The 20,747-nt window shown below is 48.4% G+C and overlaps 1 protein-coding gene across 1 annotated transcript in view; it reads left to right on the top strand.

Moving 5' to 3' along the window:
• The window catches only part of LOC147894576 (transducin family protein / WD-40 repeat family protein), a 163,490-nt gene that overhangs the window by 91,212 nt on the left and 51,531 nt on the right, over nt 1-20,747 (top strand). The window contains exons 10-12 of the mRNA XM_087385339.1: nt 1,427-1,861; nt 1,961-3,391; nt 3,586-3,642. Coding sequence (XP_087241465.1) covers nt 1,427-1,861; nt 1,961-3,391; nt 3,586-3,642 — 1,923 coding nt within the window. The remainder of the gene's footprint in view (nt 1-1,426; nt 1,862-1,960; nt 3,392-3,585; nt 3,643-20,747) is intronic.

Here is a 20,747-nt window from a genome sequence, read left to right as displayed (position 1 = left end):
CCATCTCTCCTTCATTAAACTTCTCAGTTGCGAGCTGATTCTCCAAGTTCTAGATCCTTGTCCGATGCCGTGTCTCATACTGACTCTTCAATATGTTCCAGGCCATAGATGCCTTATGCTGAATCAAGGTCAAAACACTATCAGTAGTACTTGTAACCACGGCACACAGAGCATCTGCATTCTTGCATTTCCAAGCTCGTAGAAGGTCGGCATTAGGAGGTATCATTCTCCTCGGATTTGCTGGGTCGGGGGTTTCTTGTGGTTCTGGCTCAGTCCCCAGTACTGTCTCCAGAAGCTCATACGAATCTCGAATAGCAGTAATTTTAAACTTCCACAGAGTGTAGTTTGTACCATCTAGCTTCAGTGAAGGCAGGTGGGCGAATCCTCAACGCCTGGATTGTTGGTGCAGCTGTTGAACTCAAGCCGCTTCCTGATGCCATCACTCCATATGCTGTTAAAGCCCTTGCCTCTCTTCTACTCTTCGATCCTTAGAGCCGCTTGGGCTCTGATACCATGTTAAATTACATGGCGTAGCGGAACAGAAACTGAACAAAGAATAGAGAGTACACAGCAAACTGGAGACGAACAAAATTTTCCTTCATTACTGGTGTAGTATAGATGATGTCTTTGTCCATCTTTTGCTCCCATAGTGGAGCTTAGATGGTGATCTAGACAGATACTAGGTGAAGAGCTACTAGCTAGAAGATCTCTGCTGGAAGATCTGATCTAATACAATGGGCTGGGAAGGTCGCCTCTTTATAGCTATGAGGGCAGTAGTCGGATCAGCGTAGTCGGAGGCGTAGTCGGTGGAGCCGACCAGTCAACGTAGTTGGTGAGACCGACTAGTCGTCCATGGAATATTCCCTATACCTTCACCTCGTTGCGCTACCAGCTTACCTACCCTGCTTAGTCCATAGGCTAGACTCACATAGATCACCTTTCTACCATCAACGGTCTCATTGATAGACCTCATCTGACATGCAAGTCAGGATCCATCCAGTGTCCCGGGCTCACACATGGCTTCTCCTCATATGGGGGCCTTACAACTTGAGCACCTTGGACCATTGGTGGTTACCTGGAGGGTGGGGCATTGAGCATATCTAACATCTTATGTGCATGGTTGCAAACTTATTAATGAGTCTATAGCCAAATGGAATTGTGGATAAATTTACTGATAGGATTAGGGATGAAGATGCTGCTTTTCCAAGTCCCATGCATCTCCATTGCTTTTTATCTTGGAAATCAGCAGATTAGATTTATTGTATTTCCAATACTTATTTTCATGAAGGAGATTGTTTAGTTTAGTTTTTGTGGACATCGACTTGTTCTCTGTCATAATTCTGAGATCTCGTATATTTTATTTCATCTGTGTCTTAATCTTCTGAATTAATTCACACTACTTGTTTTATCTTTTGCATGTTATAAGCTGGAAGCATTAGAGCATCTTAGCTCGCCTTTCAGTCTGAAGGAGGCACATTTGGACCATAGTCATACCCTGAACCTGAAGGAGCCCACAAGAAGGGTTGCACATGATGATTTACTACCAAATTTCCAATTGAGGGAAGGTGAGCCTTGTGGTTCAATATCTGGCTCCATTGGAGCTGAGGTTCTAAGTGCAGTAAAGGTGAATTTCGCTTTGCAATATGTAGCTCAGCTTGTGGAAGCTTATCCACCTTGGAGATTTGAAGACTGTTATTTATCTTCTGCTAAAGAAGGGCTGGGATCAGCCACTGGTAGTCTGTTAGACTCAAACAAAGTGGTAGCTAGTTGGTCGATCCTAGAAGCTAAGGAAAAATTGATGCGAAATTTGGGTACTCTAGAGATACAATTTGCACTCAATGCCAAGTATATCCTTGCTGAGGTAGGCTACTAAGCACACTTTATTTTAGTGTTTGTTATTAACTTATGTTTGGAAAAAACTTATATGACGTTTCTGATCTGACTACGTACTTTTAAACAGCTTGCAAAACTGGCATATTATCACAACAGGTTATACTTCCAGTGCCTGCTTACGAGGGGGGCTTCTGACCAATCGGAGTCCACAAAAGAGTTGATGCAATCCAAGCTGATTTCATTCCCTGTTGTAGCACATTACCTTAACAAAGCTGCACAAGAGATACCTAGGTTTCTTGTCTATCCAGTCTTAGCTGGTGGAGATATCTCTAGAATTCATGATCATAGTGTCCATGGTAAAGTAGACACACAAAATCTGTCACTCTTACACTGTAATGTGAGTGAAACTGGAACTGGAGTATGCAATGATGTGATAGAAATTATGGTCTTGGCATCAGAGCTGAGGATTTTATTGACTGACGCAATTAAAGGAGCTGAACAAGATGATGACAAGACAGATCACATTGGGAGGTTTTCAGAAGCTATAGCTCTTTTGATTTTGACGTTGTGTTGTATTGCTGCTTGGAAAGGAAGGCAGGCTGACGCAATTCGCATTATTGCAAGCTCATTTGCCTCACAGACATCAAGTCTTTCCACTTTTGTATCTGAGATAGATGTTTTTCTCAGGATAATGCTAGCAAGTAAGAGGAGATTGACATGTATGGCAAGACATGGAATCAATTCTCAGATTTGTGACGATACAGCTGATCATGGCCATCTGACACAGCTTGAAATATGGCATATTCTTGGAGTCGCCTTTTGGGATGCTTTGTCCAGCTGGGTGAAAAAACAGTTTGGGCATAAACTATCTGGAGTTACACACAAAAATGTGACTAGAAATTCGGAACAGATCTTCCCTGGAAAGGATGAAATAAGAGAAGAAAGGAACTTGAAAAGTCTTGCATGCATCTCCTCTTTTTTCCGGAGGAAGCTTGTGTCCTATATAAACCTGTCATTTGAGAGTTCTCAACCTGGTTCGCTATGTTGTTGGCTTTGGGAAAGTCCATCCCCGGCAGTGAGCTCTCATACTATCGTATCTTCTGGAGTGGGCTTAGTTCAAGGTGCAGGCTCTCAGATTGAAACCCATGTTCTAAATCGTTCTCTTTCCAAAGACACATTTTCACCTCATAAGGACGATATAATAATGGAGGTTTGGAAATTATTAGTAGTTCGTGATAACATTCGATCAGCCCTTGAGTTGGAAGGTGCTAGACAAGATGACATTAAAGTTTCCTTCCAAGAAAGGAACAGGTGCTTTCAGATAAGAAGTTTGGAGCAGCTGCCAGAGTCTTCTATTAAAGGTGGCCGTGCAGGAAAAGCCTTCTATGGCGAGGATGGTGTGTTCGGGAATATAACATCAGATCAGTCTGTGAAGGGTTTGCCGTCAAATGGTGGGAACAACAGAAAACTGGAAAGGTCAATCACCTCAGGGGAGACAGTTGCTGGCAGATTTCGGAACGCCGAGGAAATTCTGAAGTCAAGTGGAGATCTCTTTGAGGTGTTCCTTTACTGCATTTTCCTTAAACATTCCTGTGCTCCTTCTGAGTTAATGTTTTTTAGCAACTTTGCAGCAGACTCTTGTGCATTCTGCTCAAAATTGTGAGGGCGACTTGTTGTGTTATAGCATGCTGCTGTCATTGGAAAGGATGACTTTGGATTTTGTTTTAATTTTTCACTTGATGAATGGAACAGGCAATTTGTGTCAATTCTTGCTGCCCAGAGCAAGTTGTCGTTGTTAGCAACCGGAAGGTTTGTAAAGAATCATTTCTCTCATCTTCTAGTTCACTTGAGTCATTTTGTCACAAATAGCTGTGCCTTTTTCTTCCAGAAACGTGTCTTTTTATAAAAGAGAGTTGTCAATTTGGTGGGTCTTAATGTTTACTATGATTGTAAATTGCAATGTCATCATGGGGGCATTTTGAGCTCATTGGGACCTATGAAGGTTTAGAATGATTGGTTTGGATATTTGGAACCTGCATGCACAATTCAGTAGCAGAGATATGCAGACAAACAATAATTGCTTGCTCCCTAGCTGGCCCTGCACACCAAGCCCCTGCATCTCCTCTCGTGCCCGCACGAAGCGGACAAAGTTGAAAGCGACCTGCATTTTTATTAATGATATAGATTGAGCAAAAGAAAGGGGGCATAAATTAAGTGATGGAAGCTAGAGAGAAGGGCGAATTGGCAGTATATAGAGATGGTGGGGTTATCATCCCGGAGCTCCCCTCCCCGTTGAAACGCCAAAGTGTCTGGCAGGACTCGTAGTGCAGTAAGGCACGCAGGGGGGGCTCTTTCTGTTGAGATAGCTTATGTAGGTACTCTTCTTGATGAAGAAGAACCTGACTCTTTTGAAGAAGCCAAAGATAATATGCATTGGATGAATGCCATGCACAATGAATTGCAGTCCATTGAGAAAAATTAGACTTGGGATGTTGTGGATTTGCCACCAGGGAAACATGCCATTGGTACCAAATGGGTTTTCAAAGTGAAAAGGAAGCCAGATGGGTCCATTGATAGGTATAAGGCACGACTGGTTGCCAAAGGCTATGCTCAGAAAAATGGCATAGATATGAGGAGACTTTTGCTTCTACATCCCGGATGACCACCATCAAGTCAGTTATTGCCGTGGCTGCAAATTTTGTTTGGAATGTCCATCAGTTGGACATAAAAACAGCTTTCCTTAATGGGGACTTGTAGGAAGAGGTTTATGTTAAACAACCTCCTTGGTTTGAATTTTTGGGCAATGCACTTCACGTTTGCAAGCTGAATAAATGTATGGACTGAAACAAGCCCCACGTGCATGGTATGCCAAGATTGATGCCTTCTTGGCAAGTAAGGGGTTACAAAATAGTCCCACAGAAAGCACTCTCTACATCAAGAAGGATGGGGGTGATATTTTGGCCATCATTCTTTATGTAGATGACATGTTGCTCACAGGGTCAAAGGAGGAAATAATTGCAGATTTCAAGACTGAATTGAAAGCTGAATTTGACATGACAGATTTGGAAATGTTAAATTTCTATTTGGGGATCTAGTTCATGCACGACAAGCATGGCATTGTTATGTCTTAATCCAAGTATGTGCAAAAGCTCTTGGATAGGTTCAACATGCAAGATTGTAAGCCTATAGCCACTCCCATGGAGCCACTATGTATGATGCAGGCAGTGGATGCCATACTTTACAGCCAGGCTGTTGGATGCCTCATTTATTTGTGCAATACAAGGCCCGATATTTAGTATGCGATATGTCAGGTGAGCAGGTATATGCACGGCCCAAAGACAACACATTGGTAGGCTGTAAAACTCATTTTTTATTATTTGCAAGGCACAAAGTCTTATGGCTTGATGTTTCCAAGGGGGGGTGACTAGCAAATGCATGCTTACAGTGACTCAAATTGGGCTGGAGACTATGACACTAGGCAGTCCACTTGTGGTAATTGTTTCTTTTTGGGCAAAGCTTGCATTTCTTGGCTGAGCAAGAAACAATCTACTATGGCTACTTTCTCATGTGAAGCTGAGTATAGGGCAGCTTTCACAGTGACAGTTAAATGTGTTTGGCTGCGTCGTTTGTTTGCTGATCTTCATCTCTTATTGGAGGGTCCTTCTCCAATTCTCACTGATAGTCATAGTGCTATAGTAGTGGCAAAGAATCTTGTGTTTCATGCTCGCACGAAGCACATTGAGGTTCATTATCATCATGTCAGAGAGAAGTTGCATGCAAGGGAGATCAGTATGATCTCTGTGTCAACACACGATAATGTTGCAGACATCTTCACCAAAGCACTTCCACGTGATAAGTTTGAGGCATTTTGCAGTGCCCTGAACTTATCTCCTTTTGGTGATTGATCACTTCCTTGTACATTACATTGGGATGTTAGAATTATTGACATATTCTACGCAGCGGCCAATGTAATCCATAAGTGAGTTAGAGGCACTTTATTCTCACTAGGAGGTTTTTCTCCCTAACCACAGTTAGTGAGTTAGTATGGTTTTGACTTGGACAAAACCATCCCCTCACGTGTACTCATCTTATCTCTTCTATTGCAATTCTGCGTTTACTCTAGCGCTCACACTCTTGCTTGCTTGCCTCTTGCTCCCTCTATTCTCACAAACCTCTACATCCACAGTGACACCACATGAGACCTCAGATGAAGGCCACCAAGCTTCACAATCTACTCTACCTACCCCTAGAATCTAGCAATCATCTAGGTGGCCATCTACCACCATCTATGTGTGAAACTAGCACACCCACACACGACCATAGGTGTGCCTAGAGGGCACTACCTTGACACACCCCAACAAAACCCCCCTCAAGGAAGTGCTAGAGGCTATGTCATGGATACATGTAGTCACATAGTTTCTCATGCCATCTCATGGTGGTGAAGGATAAATCTATTGCTAGGATCACTTGCTAGCAAGGGTTCCCTAGGTTGTAAGCTATACGAAATGAGATACACGCCCCCTCCAAATGGTTATGTGCCTTGCATGTACAAGGATACATCTTAGGCCTTTTCCTGGACCTAGTTTCTCATGTTTGCAAGAGGTACCATGGAGGAAAAAACATATCACATGGCCTACATCATATGATGACCAGAGGGGATGTACAAAAAAGCATATACACAATTTTTATTCCATTCATTGTGGAGGACTATCCAGGCAGAGAACCTTGATAGAATATCTAGCGGCAAAAAACACAATTGGAGCTATATAAAGAAGCCCACTCATGATCAAAATCATCTTGTGGAGGCTCATCAATCAGAATCATGTTGGCTGTTTCATGCTTGGCATTGTCTTCCTTCTTGGCATAACATAACTTCTCATTGTGATTAGTCTTGCCACATTTGCAAGGGTTCATTTTGAAGCAATCTTTGTCCAAGTGATTGGTCTTTCCACAATGCTTGCAAGGTTTGAACTTGCCCTTCTTAAACTTTACTGCGAAGGCTTGTTCAGTGCCTCTTCAAGCATCTTCTTCTTTTCTTCTTCTTGAAGTGCACTAATAATGCCTTCAAGAGTAGGATAGGGGAAGATTCTTCAAAGTGGTCGTAACATTACCATAATCTTCAGGCATACTTTTGAGCAATATAGCCATTGCATCATCCTCAGTGATTGGGGAGTTGACTAAAGTAAGTTGAGTCATCAAGCTCCTCATGTGATTTACATGTGCAGCCAAGACCACTATCCATCTTCAATTCAAAGAAAGCAATCTTAAGTGAGAGTTTAGAGGTGTGAGTGCTAGCACCAAAAAGAACATCAAGCTTGTGCCAAGCTTCATAGGTGACTCCAAATCAGAAAGTCACTCAAACCAAGAGCAATAATGGCGTATGCTCTCTCTTCTCTAGCATGATCTCTTGCTGGGGTTCGGGTAGGAGCGGTTTCTTCTTGTTGAGAGGTTGTGGAAAGATGCTCTATTAAGCTTGACCAGCTCCCATAAGTTATCCCGCATCAAGTTAAACTTGATCCTCATTTGTCATGTATGAAAAGCTCGACCGTTGAACTTATCAATATGCAAAATGGTAGCCATGAGAGGGTCTTACCCGGAAGGTGGGAAGTGTCTACTCTCTTACAGGGCTGAAACAAGTTCAGAACTGAGAAATGATGGAGTCAAATAATAAATCCCCAACACATCAAGCATGAACAACCTCAAAAACTGTCGAAAATGGCAGCCAAAGACAGTAGCAACTTGGAGGGTGAAATTCGCACAACCATGAATAGCAATGAAAGGGCTTTTAATGCAGAAATGAAGCTCATATACCAGAGGTTGTCGAGCCCAGAGGATGGACGAAATGCTGCGCCACACAATCCTTTTTGTGGCTGTTTATAGTAGCCCATGGTGCCCTTCTTCCTTTTCCTGTACCTCTTAAGCTTTCTTAATACTGTGTTTATCCCTTCTAATTGCAGCTCTCTTGCTCCCCCATCTCCTCTTCCAAGCTGTAGTGGCTCCCATGGTCCACAAAATTGTAGTGTGTAGACTTGTCAGTCATTACTCTAATATGTTCTACAATCTGGATCTAGTAAAACATAGTTAGACGGACTAGTTTTTAAGTTTTAGTCCTTTTTCTAGTTTGGAAGTAATAACATGTGTGTTGATGTTGAGCCAGATAATATAATTACATTATAATTGGCTACTTGCGCTTTCATTTTTATTAATTCCATCTCAGCACAAACTCGATATCCCAATTTTACAGGTTTTAATAGGATATTGTCATGTGCTTTAAGAGATACACAATAAACTAGACTATGACCACTTGCTAGCTGAATCTACTTGTGAGCTCTAGGACTCTCTTCCATCTTTGCATTGCACTCTCAGATAACCATCTCATCCATGCATTGATCTTTGTTCTTTGGGAAATCTTTCACTAATGTGGCTGAAGACACCCAAAGCATAAACCCTCTCTTCTTGCCTTCTCCTTATGTTCAAGAGTCAAAGAAGACTTAAAAAATAGCTGAAATAAGAGAGTGTACCATGTACATATCTGAGAACCCTTTTTGCTGCGTTCCAATGCGTGACTGTGGGACAATGCATGAACTGATTGAGTAACCTCGTGGCATAGGCAATGTCTAGTCTAGTGGAACATAAGTAGGTAAGACTACCCGCCAGCTGCCTGTAGAGTGTGCCATCAAACTTTTCAGCCTCGTCATGCTTACTCAGCATGATTCCCTTTTCCAATGGAGTGGCCACATGTTTATAATTCTCCATTTTAAATTTATGCAAGAGTACTGTGTCTGTGACAGGATGATCCCCCCTTGGGTCTGCCAAAACTCAATGCCAAGGCAATAGTGAAGTAACCCCAGATCTGTCATGTCAATGTCTGATAGAAGACGGACTTCACTGCTGCAATTTTATGCAAATTACTGTCAGTCAGTATAATGTCATCCACATATAACACAAGAATGACCAAATCTGCCTTTTCTTGTAGAACATAGAGATTGGGCTCCGTATGTGTATTCACAAAGACCTGGGAGAGAAGCAACTTATGTATCTTGTGATACCATGCACGAGGTGCTTGCTTGAGCCCATATAATGCCTTTTCCAGCTTGCATACCTTGTGCTCTTATCCCCAACACAAAACCTTGGGGCTGCTGAACATAGTCCTCCTCTTTGAGATCCCCATTCAGAAAGAAAGTCTTGACATCCATCTAAAAGACTGGCCAACCATAATTTGCAGCTAAGGAAATGACACAACAAATTGTAGTCATTTTGGCTACTGTAGCAAAGGTCTTCTCATAGTCAATTCCTTCTTCTTGAGCATACCCCTTGGCAACAAGACGTGCCTTGTGTTTCTCCTTGTGTTTCTCAATAGTACCATTTGCATGATACTTGACCTTGTAGATCCATTTGGTGCCTACCACATTCTTGCCTGTGGGAGGATCAACCAAATTTCATGTATCATTTTTCTGAATGGATCTGATTTCTGATTTCATGGCTTCCTGCCATGCGGGATGTCCTTGTGCATCCTTAAAATACTGAGGTTCAGTTTCAGCTTCCATCACTGTAGTCATCAAGGCAAAATTGACGTGCTGCTAAGCACTTTCGGTGCTGGCCTTGGTTCTTCCTAAAGTCAGCTGATGTCTGGCATCTGAAAAAGTCAACCTAGCCCATCTTGGAACTGATTTTTCACCTGTACCGCTGGGAATAGCAACTGGATGTGCACCTGGAGTTGCATCCTTTGCACGATGGTGATAGTGCTTCCAAATATTGGGCTATCCCTGTCCATGAGCTGGCTGCAAATCTGAAACATTCGAGGGAGAAGCACCCTCAACTTGTGGCAACTCAGCTGGAGTCTGAGAGGTAGAGGGAATATCAACTGGAGAACCCAAATCAACTGAAGGACCCATATCAGCATCATCCTCAAACTGAACAATATCCAGAGGTGTATCATCATATGGAGGCAAATCCTCATTGATGGATTGCATGCTATCATGCTCAGGCAGCAAATAAAACATCCCTACTTATGATTACTTTCCTTGTGGCTGGATCATAAAGGCTGAAGCCTCTACTTTCAGTGCTATATCCCACAAAGATGCATTTAATGCTCTTATCATCATGCTTGGATTGATTGTGAGCCAGTACCAAAGCATATGCAACTAACCCAAATAGCCTGAAATGATTCACCTTAGGCTTCTAGCCATAAAAAAATTTCAGCATACACCGTGTCATCTCCATGAGAGTCTTGTTCTTCCTCTCTGCAATTGGATCGTGTTGAGGTGTGTGTGGCACTGTTTTGTGATGCCTTATCCCATTCTCTTTTAAGTATCCTTCAAAGGCATTTGAAGTATACTCTCCCCCATCGTCGGAATTGAGTGTTCCAATTCTAGAATTGGTTTGGTTCTCAACCAATGCCTTGAACTCCTTGAACCAATTGAAGGCTTCATATTTGCATTTCATGAGAAAGAGCCACGTGAATCTGGAATAGTCATCAATGAATGTAACAAAGTACCGATACCCTCTATGGGTAGTTACGTTCATTGCTCCACAAACATCACTATGCACAATCTGCAAAACTGTGTGTGCTCTTACTAAAAGGTAGGCAATGTAACTTTCCAATTGCACACCCTTCACACACCTCTTGAGCAGGCTGCTGTAATATTTGCAAACCTTCAACCATATTATGATTATGCATGTATGCCAAAGGTCTGTGATGCGCATGACTAAATCTGGCATGCCATAAATCACCAAGAGTAGCATATGAGGCAGCCAAAGCATGTTGATTATAGGGCTTAGCATCAAGCTTGTAAAGATCCATAGGGCTGAGCATCAAGCTTGTAAAGATCCATGCTTGCCCTATAAGTGCTTGTAGCCACAATCTCATACCCTTTCTTTCGATCCTTGACCCTACATTGATCATCCTAAAATTCCACGAGCATGTGCTGATCATGGGCCATGGATGGAACTGAAATGAGATTTTTCCTCAAGTTAGAAACATACCAGACATCACGGATATACTTTTTCTTTCCTGAATCCAGAGGGATGGGAACATCTCCCACTCTTGTGATGTCCTGAGATGCATCATTAGCACAAGTAACCTGTTTGCCATGAACATGTTTGATTTCTTCAAACCACTCTTTCTTGTGAGTCACGTGCTTAGATGCACCACTATCTAGATACCAAGTATCTATGGTAGCAAATGAGGAATCACCAGATGAAGTATGAGAAGCACCATATGCAACTGAATTCCCCCTGGCACCAAATCTATCATGAAATGCAATAAATGCAAAATCGTGTCCCTCTGCCACAAAATGTGCATGAGATGGGGAAGCATTTGCATTCTCAGCTGGTGCAACATAATTACTGCTTGTGCCTTGCCTCTTTTTCTCATTGGCAATCCGTTTCTGGCACTCTGCAATGTAATGACCAGGCTTCTTGCAATAGTTGCATCTGCCTTTCTTCACCTTTGCACCTTGTCTGTATGCCCTACATTGTGCTTGGATTTCCCTCCTCCTTGGGCTGATGGGCACGGCTGGTGTTTTTCTAAAAATGACCTCCTGTAGGCTGAAATCTACCCTTTCCATGTGTGGCAAGTGCTTGCTCACCCTGACTAGAGGAACGGGTAGCATTGGAAGTCCTCGTTTCTTCTTGTAATAGCAGGCCAACTAACTCATCAAACGAGAGAGCAGCAGCCCTGAGCATGATAGTCAAGGAGGTAACAAATGTGCCATATAGGGAGCCAGACTGTTGAGGGTGATAGAGACTAATTTCTTGTCTTCTATGTCCTCATCAATAGCTCCTATGAGAGCTGAGAGATGACTGAAATAAAGCGCTGAGAATGAGCTGTGTAAAACTGTAAGAGATAACTGAAAAGAGATGCCCATACAGACCCGAAACCTTACTCCGTTCGCTGTCCTGACTCCCCGTCTGATGCGCTGCGTGAACACCTTCCTAGAGGACTGAATTGATGCCAAAGGCTGAGGCTGGTCAGAGGGCCACTGGGGGTGAGGGTCAGGCTCTTCAGAGGGGGCTGAGGAGGAGCTGTAGGAGGCTGAAGTGCTGGGAGAACTGAATGAGGAAAGAGGGCCTGGAGGCCCCCTATTTATAGGGCTTTTGGGGCTGGTTGGCTGGCCCCATAAATGGCAGCCCTAGGGAAGGGTGCAAGGTAGCCTATAAAGGCAGCCCTTCCCCTGCCATTCTCTTCACTTGTTCTAGCCCTGAGGGGGCCCAAAAGGGCTCCTATCCTAGGTTGGACCTAAACCTATCCCTAAACCTAAGACGGAAACACTACCCTACGGTTCTCCAGTGGGTACTAGTGAACAAGGACTGATCTTCTAACTTGACCTAAGGCTGAGAGACTGACTTACGTAGCTTGTGCATGACTGTCCCTGGACAAGGGCTCACAAAGGGGTCACAGCATACGACAAAATCTGCTATAAGGGAACTATTATGCGCTTGTCCATGTAACCAAAGTGTCACTTTGCACCCAAGTGCAGGGGTGCATGTGACATTCCCTCCTCCTTAACTTGGCGGTAGGTTCATTGCCTCCAAGTAGTCCACCAATATCTGGGGAAAGTTCTAGAAAAAATCTTCGTTCAACCACACCACTTCATGGGTATCTCGATCACGGAACTTCATGTAAAACTCCCGGATCTTGCGTCCTGATCTATGCTTGAATCTATGAAGAAGGATCTGTTCTGGTTGCAAAACTTCAGCTTCATCAAGAGCTTCAGGTTGTTGCTCGTCAGAAATCTTTGAAAGAGGAGGTCTAAATATGGCTTCAACCAAGCTACCTGAAACACATTATGCATAGTCCAACTGTCTGGAAGGCGTAACTTCATTGAAATATCGTTGATCTTTTGAATAATAGGGAATGGTCCGAAGCTCCTGAAGAATAGCTTAGGGCATCGCTTGCCCACTTGCTTCAATCTTTGCTTGATAATGCGTAAGTACACCCATTGACCCTCTTCATACTTGACATCTCGTCTGGATTTGTTAGCTTGGCACGTATACGATGCCTGAGCTTTGGTGATGCGGCTTTTCATGGACTCCGTAATCTCTGCCATTGATTCGGTGGTTTTGTTGGCTTCAAGAGATGGAGACACCATAAGGGTGAGGAGTGAGGTAAACCGCTGTCTAACCGCCGCTTCATAAGGTGTGCGACCAATACTCGAAGAATAGGTATCGTTTAGAATGACTTGCACATGTGGAAGAAACTGCTGCCACTTTCTCTGAGCATCATGACAATATGATTTCAAAATATCAAATGCCATACCATTATACTTTTCCGTCTCGCCATTCGATTGCGGATGGAAAGCACTGGACATCTACAGCTTAGTACCAAAATTATCAAACAAGGCTCGCCAAAAGTTAGATGTAAACTTGGAGTCCCTGTCCGATGTGATGGTCTTTGGCAACCCTCCAATGGGATACCAATACTTGATAAACAAACGGGCTACATCTTCAGCACTGGCCGTTTGTTTGCAGGGAATAAGCATAGAATATTTACTAAAGCGACAAACAATAGTAAGACATTGAGTATTACGCGTACCTACGGATGCTGGAAGTGGCCTCAAAAAAATCCATATCTATGTCTTGAAAAGGACCGTCGGGGATTGGCAATGGCATAAGTAAGCCTGTCGCTTTCTTGTGGGAAGCCTTGACCTTTTGGCATATCTGACAATTCTGAACATAGCCGTATATGTCCTTCCGCATCTTTGGCCAATAGAAATAGCGCTCTAACTTCTCCAAAGTCCCGTTGATACCTCTGTGACCACCAGTAAGGGTGTCATGGACATCACGAAGAAGCAACTGCCGTTTGTCTTTGAGTACACATAATCTTTTCTTATAAAAAAGCAATCCGTCCTCTAATGAGTAATGGCTTGGAGCAAGTGTCGTGGCTAGCTGGAACTGCGTGCCAAATTCTGTTGACTCCGCGTACTGTGCCTTCATGCTATAAAGATCCTTTCCTTTGATTTCGAGCACAGTGGCCTACTCAATGGTTTGGATGGAACCTTTCCGACCGAGAGCGTCTGCAAAAGAGCGTCTGCAACGGGGTTGTTTTGGCCGGGAACGTATTCAATCATTCCCCCAAACTGCTAGAATATCTGGCTCCACTGTTGTTGCCGATTGCTCCATTGTGCACTAGGCATTGTCTGAAGCCACTTAAGGGCTTGGTGATCTGTCTTAACCGTGAAAGTCCGTCCGTATTTTTTTTTTTTGCCGAAAAAACAGTGCTAATTATATTACTTCGAGAACAAGATACAAGAGATCAGCGTATAGCTGACGGCTGCGTTCACAAATCGGACGCAGCCCTAAAAGGTAGCAAAATAAACCATCCTCTCACGGAGGGATAAGACGAGTATGAATGAACAGCCATCGGGGTGGTGAGTAATGCCACCGAAGGCCCTGCGTAGTGTGCGCGAAGAAGAGGCCCTGTGTGTCCCAAGCCCGGAGGAAGCGTCTCCGCTTCTCCTGACCGGCCCGGGAGTCTCCCTGAATCTGGTCCCACTGGCCTCTGAGAGTATGAATAATCTCACTCCAAATCTCCGCCATGATCTGGGCAGTAGATAAGGAGGTGCCACCTAGGATCTGCGCGCAGCGCGAGGTCCAGATGTGCCACCCTGTGATGCTGCTAATAATCTCCCAGACTGGCTGCCTCTCCCGGACTCCTGTATCAGCCTCTGCTAGGTACTGTGGGATGCCCTCGAGCGGTCCCCACGTCCCCTGTGTAATCAGGAAAGTGGGGTCCCGCTGGCATGCCTCGAATAGGTGATGAAGACCAGGTGCGGTGCTGCAACAACAGAACGCGCCCCAAGTGATCAATCCTAGCTCTGGTGCTGCGCTAGTAAGAATCCCAAAAGTCCACCTCCACACTTCCTGGGCGCGCGTGCAGCTCCACAGGCAGTGTTTTGGTGTCTCCTCATCCGCATGGCAAATCTGGCAGCAACCGTCCTGGCCTATCTGCCTCAACCAGCTCCCCACTGGAAGACCTTTGTGGGCAAGAAGCCACAGGAAGTATGAGATCTTCCGCGGCCGACAGCTCTCCCACAAGGCCTTCCAGAATGCCTGCAAAAAGAACCTGGAAATACCCTGTGCGTACCAGCTGGATCGCTGGGTGGGGGGGCGGCACTGCATCCTCCCGAGAACTCGCCTGCCCAGAGTCGTACTGTAGGCGAAGGAGGTCGGCCCCTGTCCTGTCACAATCTCTGGCCACCACCACTCTCCTGGGTCCCACTCAAGCTCTGACAAGGCCCGCCCCTCCCAGAGCCAAAGGCGCCAAAGCTGCACCTGGTCCTGCTCGATGCTAGGGTCGGTACGCCAGACCTTCCCCAAGAGGCCTACGACCCGAACCCTCTGCCACGGGAGTAGGGGGTCGATGAGCGCACCCTCTCTCCTGAGTCGGCCATCCCCAGAGACCGCGAAGAAGGAGATAGAAGAGTCATCCAAGCGTCCTGCGATCACCAGTGGAATGCCGCGGGGGGTGAACTGTCCCAGCCAACGGGTGTCACCAGGCATGAGAATCTGATGCTCAGGTGGAACCAACCAAGCAGCTGGGATCGCACCGTCGATCTCCGTACGTCTCGCCTGGGCTCCACGTGCACCTCCAGCTGCGTCTGCAAGATCAGTCATCTCCAGATGTCTGTACGTATCCCTCCAAACACGAAGGGATCGGGCTGGCCCCCTCATCCAGCCGTCCCACCTGATATGTGATCTCTCCCCCAACTGAAGACCCTCGGCATCTCTGACCTGACCGTTCCAGATAAGCGGCTGTCGATCGATCTCCTCCTGACAGTTGGGAGGGGACTGAATGAGACTGAGACGGAGCCGCCTCCAAACCATGAGGAGGCTACGAACGAGTGGGGAGTGGGGCTAAGTGAGCGGGGCGGAAGTGAAGATCCACCTGAGGGACGGTAGCCACTCTCCACCTCGGCGCGGGACACAAGAGCCGACTCCCTGCTGAAGTAACATCTTCCACGTCTGTCCCCCTGGGGTCAAACCGCGAATGATAAGCTTGCCTAACAAGGCCTGACTCTGAAGCTCTGGATCAATGACCCCCAGACCACCCTCAGCCTACGGAAGAATGACTGTCTGCCAAGCAACCCTGGCTCTGGTATCTCTATGCCCATCCTCCCCAGACCAAAGGAAGTTCCGAACCAACCTCCTGAGCTGTGCCACGTTGGATCTCGAGAAGCACCAGCAGGAAGCCACATACCAAGCCGTGGCTAGAAGGACCTGGTTAACTACCAAGGCACGACCTGCAAGGGAAAGCTTAGCAGTGCTCCAGAAAGCCAGCTTCCGTCGGATGGAATCTAGCACCGGGAGAAACTGCTAAGCTGGCGTGATGTCTAGGCCAACCTGGAAGCCAAGGTATCTACCTGTCTGTCCACGTGGAATCCATCTGAAGCCTAGAAATCGCCCCCACTGAGAACACGCCCCCGGGTCTGTGAGAAAACCAACTGATTTGTTCCAGTTGATTTTCGCACCAGCGGCCGAGCAGAAAACCTCCAGGGCCATCCGCACCCTCTCTAGCATCCTCTCATCGTCCTGGACATAAAGGGCTGTATCATCTGCGTACTCCGACTCCAGAAGCTCCGTGTCCTCCCGGAGTGGAAGGCGAACACCCCTGAGCCCTGTGGACCTCGCCCGAAGGTAGTAAGTCATGGCCTCGGCGAAGAAGAGAAACAGGTAAGGAGCCAGGGGACAGCCCTGACGTACTGATCTCTCCAAGCTAAAGCGCTCACCCATCCTGCCTCCAATGATGACTCTGCTAGACGCTGTCCTGTACAAAGCTGAGATACCCTGAATCCATCCTGTCGGAAAACCTAGCCGCTCCAGAGTCCCCTCCAAAAAGGACCAGTCCACGCGATCGTAGGCCTTCTCGAAGTCGAGAAGTAAAATGGCAAGGTGTGATCCGCTGTACTGAGCCCACTCCGCCGCCTCTGAAAAGGTGAAGACATTATCCAGGATACTGCGATCCTGGACAAAGCCTGTCTGAGTGTCATGGACGAGGTCTGGAAGTAGAGGCCGAACTCTGGCACTGATCATCTTGGCGAGGATTTTGTAGGCAGTGGTAAGGAGAGTGATCGGACGCCACTGGCGGATCTCCTGTCTATCTCCTCCCTTCGGGATGAGGCAAATCAGTCCTGAGGAAAGGCTCTCTGGCATCTGACCGGTGCTGAAAATCCCCTGCAGAGCTGCAAGGAGGGGCTGATGGATCTGGTCCCAGAAGGAGGTGAAAAATGCTCGGGATAGCCCATCCTCACCTGGGCATTTCTGTCCGTCGATAGCCATCAAGGCCTCCAACATCTCATCCGAGGTGAACGGCGCCAACAACGTCGACTGAATGCTAGGCTGGACCAGGGATGGAATGTGCCTCCACACCTCCTCACGGGCACGACTAGCACGAGGGGCAAGCGGCTCCTGCTGGAAGAGGGTCCTGTAGAAGTCAGTGGCCAACCCCAGGACCTCCCCCGGATCCGTAACGATGTGACCATCCGCTGTCCTGAGACTCCGAAGCTGATCACCGGCAGCTCTCTGGCCGTGCGTCCTGAAGAACTCCCTGCGGTCACCCTTCCGGGCCCAGAAGGAGAGAGAGGCGTGATAGGAGAACTCGGAGCGACGTTGGAGGGTCTCCTCCAAGAGGGCTCTGGCTCGAAGGGCCTGGATCCGAAGCTCCTCCGAGCCCGGGGAAGCCTGCTGAAGTCGCTGAATGGAGGCGAGGTCCCTCCGAAGAGCTCTCTCTCTGCCCCACCACTCCTGTCGAACCTGTAGGGCTGCGAGCTGGCAGATCTGGCTGGACTCCTGCAGAGCCTGCGCGACCGAGTCTACCAGATCCACGCCCTCCCCCCAGTCTCTGTCCCAAAGACTGCAAATGCTGCTGCGCACGTCCACCCTCGAGAAGATGGAGTCGGGAATCCTGCATGATCGGGGGGGGAGAGTCTGGGCTGCCGAAGCTAATGATAGGAGCACAGGCGCATGGTCGGAGAGTGTCGTCCCTGGAACTATACCCGCCTGACCGCCTCTGCTGATGGCCCAATCACTGACATAAAATCTATCAAGCCTCTCCAGGAGTCTGCCTCCTTCCCTGCGGAAGCCCCAAGAGAAGTCCAGGATCCCGTGCCAACGCCGGAAGGACGGGTCTCTCCAACTGTCCCTCCCTCCTGTCGCGAAGATGAAAGAGTCCCAAGCTGACTGCTCTGCCTGAGCCATACCTGTGAACTCTGGATCTCTACCCTGCTGGTCCTCCAAGGTCTCCAGGTTGTTGAAGTCTCCTCCAACAATCCAGGAATCCATGTCTGGAAGAATCCCTGTAAGTGTCCTCCAGAAGGTGGCTCTGCATCGGAGGTCTGTGGGAGCATAAATGTTGAGGATTCCTATTTTGGATCCCTCCAAATTCAGTCCTACCCAAAGGGCTCGGCCTGGGATCAACGTGCCGTGACCGAAAACTACTTGGGCTAACTGCTCGCACACGGAGGTACAGACACCCCCGCTCCTCCCCTGTGCGCCGATCGAAGGCTCCCAATAAGTGTAGGAGCGTCCAGGGAGAACCTTCCCGCAGCTACGGGCATGAGCCGCAGAAAGCTTGTGCTCCTGGAGCAACAGTACATCCAATCGACCAATCACTACAGGCTGAAGTTCCTGTCGCAAAATGAGCTTCCTGGGACCACGGGTGCCCGAAGAGTGAAACCCGTTCACATTCCAGGATACGAGGTGTAGGCTCATGGAGAGGGATGGGGGGCTGCGAACAGCTGTCTGCTCGCGGTCGAAGTCGAAGAAGAACCAGACATATCGGAATGGAGGCGCTGCCGCTTATGAGAAGGTTTGGAGGGGGAGACGGGGTCGTCCTGCTCGTTCTTCAACACCTTCAGCAATGGCGAGAGGCCTCTGGTGCCATGAGCAAATGCTTTCTCGAGCCAGCTCGAGATCTCTGAAGTGGTCATCCCGTAGAAGGTTCGGAGTTTCTGTTGGGACCAAGCTCTGACATCCTGGGGAAGAGGCCATGACAGGGGGGGTCTGAGGATCACAATCAGTCGGAAACGTTTGGCAGCGCAACGCCACCGCAAGCGCACATCGCCCTCGGACCACTGAGTCTCGAGGAGCTGCCCACCGGACGGGCCTATCCAGGAGCAAATCTGGGCGTGTGTCTGCTCTCTGAGAGCCCCCCAAACCGAGTCGTCTGTCCAGGTCTCGGTGCCATCGCTGAGGAACGTGAAGGCGAAGCTAGGGCCATCCCTGGGAGCCAAGGCAGCAATCTTCCCATCCGCCCCTTTGCGGAGCAGGAAGATACTAATGTCGAGACAAGCCGGGAAGGTCCCAAGGTCGGCCACATCCAGGTAGTCCCAGGGGCCAGATCTGTAAAAGTCTCGAGGAAGCTCTCTCTCCTGGAGCTGAGACCCAGCTGAGTCTGCCACTGAGGGGCTAGCGGGAAGGGAAGCCTGCTCCACTGGTGGTATAGGCTCCGGGTGTCCTGCCATCGGGGGGGGGAGGGGGAGGAGGCTGCGGGATAGGCGACTCGGGCTCCACGGAGGCGACTGGCGGAGAAGGTGGAGGAGGTGGAGCGGGGGCTGCACTCGGCTGGAAAGCCGACGGTGCAGCTAACTCTGTAGGAGAGGCGAGGGGGACAGGGGGGGGAGGGGGATGGGGATGCATCTGGAACTGGGGCTGAGGGGGAGGGGGAGGAGACTGAGGAAGAGGAGGCGGGGGCTGAAACTGCGGGTCGGGCGAAGGGGGGGGAAACTGGGGAGAAGGCGGGGGGGGTGGGAGAGAGGAGGATCTGAGGCTGTGGAGGGCGGGCTGCCGTCGAAGAAGAAGCTCTCCCAGGTCCCTGGGGCATCTGCCTGCTGACAGGTCTCTGGAGTGCTGCTGCAGGAAGGGTAACCTCTGCCTCCTTGCCTTTATCCGAAATCTTCTTGTTCTTTCCTCTTTTCCTTCGAACCTCGGTCCAACCGCCCACTACCTCTGGCCCAGGCTCCGACTGCCTCGGCTCCTCCTGACGTGGCTGTCCGGGGGGGGTGGGGGCGGAGGGGGCGGGGGTGGGGGCGGGGAGGGTCGAGACGAGCTGGCGAAGCGTGGACAAGCAGCCGCCAAGTGCCCAAAGCCGTGGCACCGCAGGCACTGACATGGCTGTCCGGTGACTATCATGCTCTGGGTGATGCTGCCGGCACCTGTCACAATCTCGATCACTGCAGGGAGAGTCGCAGGATCCGCCACAGTCACACGGACTCGGGGAGCTCCTGCCGTGGTCACCGCGTCGGCAAAGGTGTCGTGCATAACCCAGCCAAAATGGGAGCCCAAGTCCCTGACAATCGGCCGCAGCTCAGTAGCAAGCCCTGGAAAAACTAATGTCACTGGGTGGCGAGGTATACGGAACCGAACATCGAAATCCGCTGCGCTGAAACCACGGTACCACGGGACTATCATGATGATCTTCCCATCCACCGATGTGGGGGAACCGGCAATCAGATTGCTCGCAGCTTTCTCACTGGAGAGTTTGAGCCAGAAGATGCCCCTTCCCATAAGGGCCACCTCCTCAATATGGCCATCCTCTAGCAGGAGAGTGGACTGGAGCCAGTCCCTGATGGTAGACCTGGAGGGGGAGTGTCCAATGACTCTACCGTAAACAGAGATACGAGCAAAGTCAATGGCTACCTCCTGAACACGGGATGATTGTTGCTCTGTCAGGATAACGCGGTAGGCATCTGGAGAGGGAGGGTCCGACTGGGCCTCCGGATCCGGGCAGGGGGCCGCCATACCGCCAAGACTAACTGCAAGCTTCCGATGAGGAAAAAACAGGCTGCCACCCAAGAAGGGGATGAAGCGGGAGGTGGAGCCTGGGGGTGAGGCGGGCGAGGCGAAGTGAGGGGACGGGGGGGTCGAAGCGGAGGGCGGGGTGAAGGCTGCGGGGTGCGGGGAGTACGGAAGGGCGC

Source organism: Dipteris shenzhenensis, chromosome 14 (genome assembly GCF_047967505.1).
Source record: "Dipteris shenzhenensis isolate YYH24624 ecotype China chromosome 14, Dip_SZ_1.0, whole genome shotgun sequence".
In the NCBI taxonomy this organism is placed as follows: domain Eukaryota; kingdom Viridiplantae; phylum Streptophyta; class Polypodiopsida; order Gleicheniales; family Dipteridaceae; genus Dipteris; species Dipteris shenzhenensis.
Note: the sequence above shows the minus strand (reverse complement) of the source record. Positions and strands in the feature narration are given on the sequence as shown.